Genomic DNA, 8238 nt, shown 5'->3' with positions numbered 1-8238 from the left:
GGCGCTTTGCGCAGGCTCTCCGTCGCCCCGTCCGACGGGCTGAGGAGGCTCGCTCGCTCGGCTCAGGTCTCCCCCGTTCCAAGGCGGACGGACCCGCACCGCGTCCGCCGGAGACGAACCGAACCGGCCGAAATTGCGCCAACGCCGCCATTCGGGCAGATTTTTCGGTATAAAAGTGAACCCGGGCTATGATTTGAATATCATTCCGTTCTCGAACACCGTTCGGTTCGTTCGGTTGTAGACACCACTCAGCTCCTCCTACCCGTGTGTATCTGTGATTTGGTTTGGCATCTGCCTGAGGTGCACATCGCTGTTGTCCCACATCTACGGCCCGTTCCTGTGAAGGTCAGTACCGAAGGCACGGCACGTGAGTGAGCGCGGTTTCCGGGACAGCCGGAAGTGGCTGCTCCGGTGTGCACTGCGCCTGCGAATCCGAACTGTCTATGGTAAATGGAATGGAAAAGAGTCCAAGTGCTCGTGAAGCGCCCGTTGTGAACGTCGTGACTGCCCGTGAACTACCGAGTGACAGTGAAAGTGACAGCTACATTTTGGAAGAAGCGTCTAGTAGCCTCCCCGAACGATCGAGTTACAGCTGGGCAGGCTGAGAAAAGAGAACCAGGCGGCAATTAGTACATTATTAGTACAATAGTAGTAGCGTCTTTGTACATACACTTTATTAGTCAGTATGGTCTCCCTGAACATCAATACACTTGTTCCAACGAAACTCCTATTTATAAATTCCATCCCTGAAGTGTGAATCTGGAAGGGTTGCAAAATATGCTTCCACAGCTGCTATGACGTCATCATTTGATGAAAACGGCTTTTCAAGCATGATTTTTTTAAAGTCTAGAATCAAAAGTCGCCCTAAGACATATCTGGTGAATACGGCGGATGCTCCAACGATTCGAACTTTAGTACATGTATTTTTGCCATTGGAAAAATGCTCTAGGTACATAGTCCTGGAAATGCATTTTTTCATCTGCAAACTGGGCCTTTTTTCCCGAGTTCAGCTTCAGCTGACCTAAAAGGCTCCAATAATAATCGGAACTTACTGTTTTGCCAGTTTACAAGTAATCCAGAAACAAAGTTCCTTTCGCATCCCAATAAACTGATGTCTAAAAATCGGCCAAGAAGTAGTATTTATTGGATGATTTTTGGACAGCAAACTCGTTTCCGCTTTAATTGAAGACGAAGAGATGAGATACACTTTCAACAGTTGTTTATAAATTTCCTTTGCTTTTAAACTTCGTAAATAACGAATGAAGTGACCGATTGAAATAAAACGTGAAGAGTGTACCAACATAACAAAAAATTAGGTTAATAGCAGTGTCCTCTGTTATTGAAGCGCAAAACTTATAGACTTTAAGTTCTGTGCCATTCAGTCGTTACGCAAGCCGTGCAAGTAGAAACAAATTGGACATTTTGATGTCCTTGGATATTTGAAGGTTATGAGAAGTACCTAATGAAACCAAACATAAGTTACAACGATTGGTTACGGTTAGAATTGGGCCCTCAGAAATAATTTGAAAATTGAAAACGTGTAGCACCCCAGAAGCAATTTATTCGTGACGCTTTTACAATCTGAGTAAAACTGAAAGCCCAACCTTTGATGATCGTTTGATCGATTAGCAAAGATTGGTTCGATACCAATTAAAACGCCCGACTGATACTTGCTTCTCAGTTTGCTTTTGCATCGTAATTAGAATCTGCATTGCAGCTGCTGTATTCAAATGAGCTGCGATGTGGTTGAGATACACATCATAACCATTCGGTGTTCGGTTGGTCCATTCTCCTGCGGACCTACCGAGATGCTCGACCGAGATAACCTTCTACGTGGTTCGGGCGGATTGTGTCGACAGTCTTACCTGTCCAACGGTCTCTCGCTGTGGGCTTTCCTGAAAGTGGGCTCCACGCAGCGCAAAGCCGCCTTCCGAAACAAATATCTCGGATGATCGCCCCGGACCCGGATCGTCTTCTTGAGTTGATTGACGTACGCTTCTTCCCATCATCACGTGGGTCATTACTTCGGTCCGGTCGCCGGCGATCATCACGGGACCAGTTTGCCTAATTGGCTCGGTGTCGTCAACTTGTCCAACCTCACCCACGATCGCAGGTGTCACTCCGGTCGGGTGGTGTCACCTGGGACAACCCCACCGAAGACGGCTGGGACCCCGTAACCTAATTATCACCACCAGCCCCAACGAAGACGGTGTCCGCTCGCGAACCACTTCCTAGTTCCGTGGGAGACTGTCGTCACTCTCTGCAGCCCCGTTCGCTCCCCAATAAAGAGATAACTCAATCTGACAGCATAATTGCATTCTTCGCTCGGTCGGTCGGTCGGTTGGTCGGTCGGGCTTGCATAAGTGGAGGGACGAGGGGTCCCCCTGGTCCCTCTCGGGTTCGGCCATAATTTTGTGCCGCCCTCGAGGGTGTCGAGGGCGGCAGCTCGATGCCACATTTCTCCAGCCGCCAATTCCGCCACTCGGTGCACGGGCGAACGGAAGAAGCTGGCGTCGGCACAATGGTTATGTAAAGAAAGGCACTGGCCATAAACCACACCGCCACGGGCCGCCACACGCCACACAACAATCGATTTCGGTGCCGACGCCGGCGGATCGTAAATATGGGCCTCACCGTAATGGCTACCGGTTTCGATTCCGACCTCCGAAGCCCGACTCCGAACAATGTATGCGGAGGCGGCCGGATCGCAATCGCGCAACGATCGCGCGGAGATCGACGAGCGGCGTGCTGCGTTTGTCAAAGTTGAGGACGCTGTCGTCGGCGATCGCCGTCATCGATCGCCGCCGTTGATCGCCGCCGAGCTAACATCAGGTTTCTTCGGTTGGCTTCTCGTTTCAGACTTCAGACACCGGGCTCCACGTCCCAGACATGGCCGGCAGCGATCGTAAGCTGGTGGCGGCGGTGCTCGTAGTGTGCTGTGCCGTGCTGGTCCCAGCCCGTGCCGCAACGAGCCTCGCCAAGCGGGAGGCTCCCCTGCCACCGACCGGTAGCTACCTGCCACCATCGGGAGGTGGTGGAGGCGGTGGTGGTTATCCGGCCGCCCAGACTCCTTCCTCCAGCTACGGTGCTCCCGGTGGCGGATCCGGTGGCGGCTGGAACAACGGCAACGGTAACGGAAACGGCGGTCGGGGCTACTCCAACGGGGGCTCCAACGGAGGTCACTCGTCCGGTCCGTCGCAATCGTACGGAGCTCCGCCTTCGGGGCCTTCGCAGTCGTACGGAGCGCCTGCTCCTCCCTCGCAGTCCTACGGCGCACCAAGCCAGGCTCCCTCGCAGTCCTACGGAGCACCCAGCTTCGGAGGCAATGGTGGCAGCCATGGATTCGGAGGACAGGGTGGTAACGGCTACTCGGGCGGTCGCCCTTCAAGCCAGTACGGACCACCGCAGCAACAGCAGCAGCAGCCTCAGCAGCAGTCGTTCCGTCCACCGTCCACCAGCTACGGAGTGCCGGCCGCTCCGTCGCAGTCCTACGGAGCGCCATCTCAACAACAGCACGGCGGAAACGGAAACGGCCATGGCAACGGCAACGGATACTCGAGTGGTCGCCCGTCCAGTCAGTACGGAGCTCCCTCGCAGTCGCAGTCGCAAGGCGGCAATGGATTCGGGGCCCGGCCTTCGTCCAGCTACGGTGCGCCCAGTCGTCCCTCGTCCCAGTACGGGGCTCCTTCCAATGGCAACGGACACGGAAATGGGCACGGAAATGGCCACGGAAATGGACATAGCAACGGTGGAAACGGAAATGGCAATGGATATTCCCGTGGCCCAGCTCGTCCGCCGTCGTCGCAGTACGGAGCCCCTCAGCAGGGTCCACCTTCCTCTCAGTACGGACCTCCATCGCAAGGACCGCCTTCCTCGCAGTACGGTCCGCCGTCGCAGGGTCCGCCATCCTCGCAGTATGGAGCGCCTCAGCAGGGTCCTCCCTCCTCGCAGTATGGAGCCCCCCAGCAGGGTCCACCCTCCTCACAGTACGGAGCTCCGGCTCCTTCGCGCCCATCGTCCCAGTACGGAGCCCCGGCGCAGACTCCGTCGAGCCAGTATGGAGCCCCGTCGCAGGGTCCGCCATCCTCGCAGTACGGTGCCCCAGCTCCTCGGCCGCCATCTTCGCAATACGGAGCTCCCGCTCAGACTCCTTCCAGCCAGTATGGTGCACCTTCCCAGTCTCCATCCAGCCAGTATGGTGCTCCTGCCCAGACTCCTTCCAGTCAGTACGGCGCTCCTGCACAGACCCCGTCCAGTCAGTATGGCGCTCCGTCTAGGCCTCCTTCTAGCCAGTATGGAGCTCCCTCCCAGACTCCCTCGAGTCAATATGGAGCTCCCTCCCAGACTCCGTCCAGCCAATATGGAGCTCCTTCTCAGACTCCCTCGAGCCAGTACGGAGCTCCCAGCTTCGGTGGTGGCTCCTCGTTCGGCGGCGGCGGCGGCGGCAGCGGCAACGGCTTCAGCGGTGGCAGCTATCAGGCCGGCTCAAGCGGTAACGGATTCTCGCAGGCATCGTTCTCGGCCAGCACCTTCTCCTCAAACGGCCGATCGTCGCACTCGGCCGGTGGCTACAGTTCCGGTGGTCCGTCACATTCCAGCGGCGGCGGCGGCGGTGGCGGCGGTGGCTACAGTTCCGGTGGCCCACAGCAGGTCCCAGCCACACTGCCCCAGTCGTACTCCTCGAACGGAGGCTACAACTACTGAGCTCCTCCTCGGGGCGCTGCTCTGCTCTGGAGGTGGCACATTCACCATGACCAATGACGACTCTCGGCCGCCGGGCCACCACCACGGACACCAACCGGATCTTGATGTGGAACAACATGCAGCAAATACGTGCCTTATTTAAGCTAAATGTTAGTGTACCCCGTTTGTGTTCCCCTCGACCGACCTCGAGCGATCGACAAACGCCCCAACGAACGCCGCAGGAGCGGCACTTAAATTATTACATGTGTTCAACGTTACACCGCCACCGCGTTACTTGTTTTCTAATTTTACGTAAAGTCCAGACGTAGAACGTGTACCCGACGCCGAGGCCGACCGCTGGCAGCGAGAGTAGATTTCAAGGTTCGGCCCCCAAGACACCGAGTTCGGGGGGGTCCGATGGTTTGTCCAAAATTTTTGTCAAGCAAAATTGTGGAGCAAGCTTTAACCAGGGCGCTGCGCGATGCAGAAAGGACACTAAGGCCGCGTGGGCTGTGGCAGAACCGACCAGATCGAAATAAAGTGTAATCGTCGTTTGATTTTTTTCCTCACAATCTTCAAGAGCTCCATTATTTTTCCATACCTCCCCCCGCGATCAAGACCGGAACGGAAGTCTTCGATGCCCTTAGCTCGACTCGCCTCTCGCGCAGGTAACGCGAACGACCCACGTGGTAACGCCACAAGGTTGCAGGCGGCTCCGTTGCATAATGAAGCAACCGGCCCAGCCCGGTTACCGGGTGGATAATGTGACCCTCGGTGCGCTCCGTCGGGAATTACGGGGAGCGCAGCCTATTACGGAAGTACAGCACTTTATGGTTCGTGCGCACGATGCTCAAGAGATGTTGCCAAAGGTAAACATTAAAGCCCGTCGCTCCACCCGGTCCACGGGGTCGTAAGCACCATGTACCGCTCTCCGGAAGCTCTGATGTAAGGGGGAGGGACGCCTGGCGTGAGCCCTCAACAACGCCTCATCCGAAAGGTCGAAGAAAGTGAACTTTCGGTTTGCCTCGGAAGGGCCACTTTAAAGTGCTGTCTAGGGTCTAGGCGGACTAGGCCAGGAGGTAACGACGACGGGGTAACGAAATGTCAAGATGGGACCTGGGACCTTCCTGGAACAGTTTATCGACCACTTGGTATATAATTGCCCACTCGCAAGGTTTGGACCTCAGTATGGTAAAGGAATGACAACCGGCGACTTATAACAAGTTAATGCAAGGTTATCCATTTAGTAGTTTCGTAATTACAGGGCCGGCACTTTACAGTTTTCGAATGCATCTCTCAACCCAAGAATCAAGATTTTATTTGAATGGTTGGCATTTTAGAAAATGGATCGCTTAACAGCAGGACAGCGTGTTAAAAATATTAAAACTTATTTTAAAAAAAGTGAGGATTCAAAACGCTAATTTTTACAACAAAACTTACTTGAGCGACACGGCATATTTTCCACTTGGCGGCTACGTAAAGGAGCAAAATCGCCGCATCCGGGGCACTCAAACTTCTTAATCGTTTAAAGAGAGGCCGTTATATACAGAAAAGGACCCAATTTTTTGGAAAACGAAGAATGGAGGACCACTACCGTCAATTCCGAACCATACCACCAGATGGTGAAATATGAAATGAATGAAGAGAGATGAATTTTTGATTTGGCCTACAATTGAAGCTATGGACTTGGAAGAATTTTGGTTTTAGTAAGATGGGGCCACACAACATGAACAATTTTCGATCTACGGCGAGAGAAGAAACCAAACTAGAGTTATGGAACCTACTCAAAGGCCACAAAACATTGAAACACCTTGCCTTTATGGAGCTGAACAAATTTTGCCAATTTTTTTTCGCGTGAAGCAATAGGAGCGGAAAAGCTACCGAAACACGTGCCACCAGGAACACCGCATGGCAGGCGGCGGTGCGCACGTGAGAAGCTTTGCAGCTGCGGTGCGAATTTATCTGCTTGCGTTATGCTTGCGTTTTTGTTTGTTTCGCTGCAATTGCGGACGCGCGCGTATGCTAATGAGGCGCCACCATTTTTGCACCACCATCCATTGCCAGGCGCACGGCGCATCTTGGCACAGCTATGTCATCACTGGCACCGGAGAAAGGTTTGCCGACGAGATGGACGATAAAAATAGACCGTTGCGGTAGCGTGGCTCAGCCAGAGACCACCGCAAAGCACTCATGTAATGCACGTATCATGGAGCCCGGAGGGCAATTGACTGTGAATGAACTGCCGCGCCACGAACGTGTGTACGAATGGAGGCCAATAACTGTGGTCCGATGGTTCATTGGGCCTTTTCTCGGTCTTTTTCGGTCTCCCGCTTTGCTCAATCACCTTGATCTACGCGGATTCACCCGCGCCCGCTGAGCTTTTGAATGCTCCATCATCGGAGGATGCGAGGTGGCTAAGGAAGATGAAGCATTACGGCACCGAAGTGAACGGGTTGTGGTGTTCGGGTAAAGTGAATGGGTCCGCCGCCACCGCCGCGGTTCCCTCACTCTACCGGGTGCGCCTAAGTGCGCTATTGACCGTGAACTGCTCGAAGATGGCACGCATAATGTGAGGAAGTGGTCGGCTCCGGAGCTCACAGCCTGCTAATTTGGTCCGTGAATAACCGAGGTCCGAGAGAGGTTTGCCTTGCACGGTACCGTACCCGGCTCTGGGCGCTAGGCTCGGTTGTAAAAGGTGCGTGATGTAATGGAGCAATCGGGCCCCCTAAATGATGTTCTTAAATGGGGCACGGCGCTTAGTGCTCGGCACGTACTGTACTGCGATGGCCAATCAAGCCCCCCGTCTTCGATGGGCTGTAGGGCAACCGACATTGCGGTCGGTAGCTTGTGCTTGGGTCCATGTTTGGTAGTTTTTCACTTGTTTCGGCACAAAAAAGGGCAATAAGAAACATATTTTGTGACATAGAACCAGAACTCTGACACTCTTTTCCACCCAGGATAACTTATCACTTATAGGGTTGAGACCAATATTTATCACAATTCAGAAGAGAACATGCGAAGCCTACAATCTGCCATAGCCTTTAGTGAGTAAGCCGAGGCTGAAATTTTCCACAAACTCGAAAACAATCCTTTCCTTTATTCACGTTTTTCTTTTTTACTTTAGTCTCTGGTTTAAAAAAAACTGATCGTTTTTTTTTTAAATCATGCTCAAATTAGCGAAAATGTGATCCTTTTATTAAACTTTGATCCTCTAGACAAAGCATTTGAACTCGTGGTACAGCATTCCAGTCAACAATTTGATGTTGATAATGTTTTGGCTAAAAGACCAATCCTTCAGCCAAGAAAGCCAAGGACCCAAGAAATAGCAAAGCACTGTAAGACACGCAAAAACGATTCTAATGTTAGCATGTCAATTATTCCAATTATTCTATTGCTGTTCTAATTGCACGCTATATAATGTCTGTCAAAAGTCTCTCTGGATTTTTTTTTTGTATGGCCTTTTGTAAAATTATTTTGTACAACTAAAACGAGAAAACATTGAGTAATTGAGTAATCTGAATTTTGTGTTTCTCAAGGATTTTGTTGTAGAATTTT

General features: G+C 52.6%; 1 protein-coding gene across 1 annotated transcript; it reads left to right on the top strand.

Annotated features, from left to right (window-relative positions):
* The first annotated feature begins 282 nt into the window (after positions 1–282).
* On the top strand, positions 283–5203 carry LOC131208772 (pro-resilin). Its single transcript, XM_058201656.1, has 2 exons — positions 283–345; positions 2860–5203. Exon 2 carries the CDS (start codon positions 2890–2892, stop codon positions 4702–4704), a length of 1815 nt encoding a protein of 604 aa, XP_058057639.1. The 5' UTR covers positions 283–345; positions 2860–2889; the 3' UTR covers positions 4705–5203.
* The last annotated feature ends 3035 nt before the right edge of the window (positions 5204–8238 follow it).

The sequence above is a fragment of the Anopheles bellator genome, chromosome 2, assembly GCF_943735745.2.
Source record: "Anopheles bellator chromosome 2, idAnoBellAS_SP24_06.2, whole genome shotgun sequence".
Taxonomy (NCBI): Eukaryota; Metazoa; Arthropoda; class Insecta; order Diptera; family Culicidae; genus Anopheles; species Anopheles bellator.
Note: the sequence above shows the minus strand (reverse complement) of the source record. Positions and strands in the feature narration are given on the sequence as shown.

Excerpts from the sequence above, each read along its gene's own strand:
- LOC131208772 (XM_058201656.1), top strand. The coding sequence starts at position 2,890 with ATGGCCGGCAGCGATCGTAAGCTGGTGGCGGCGGTGCTCGTAGTGTGC.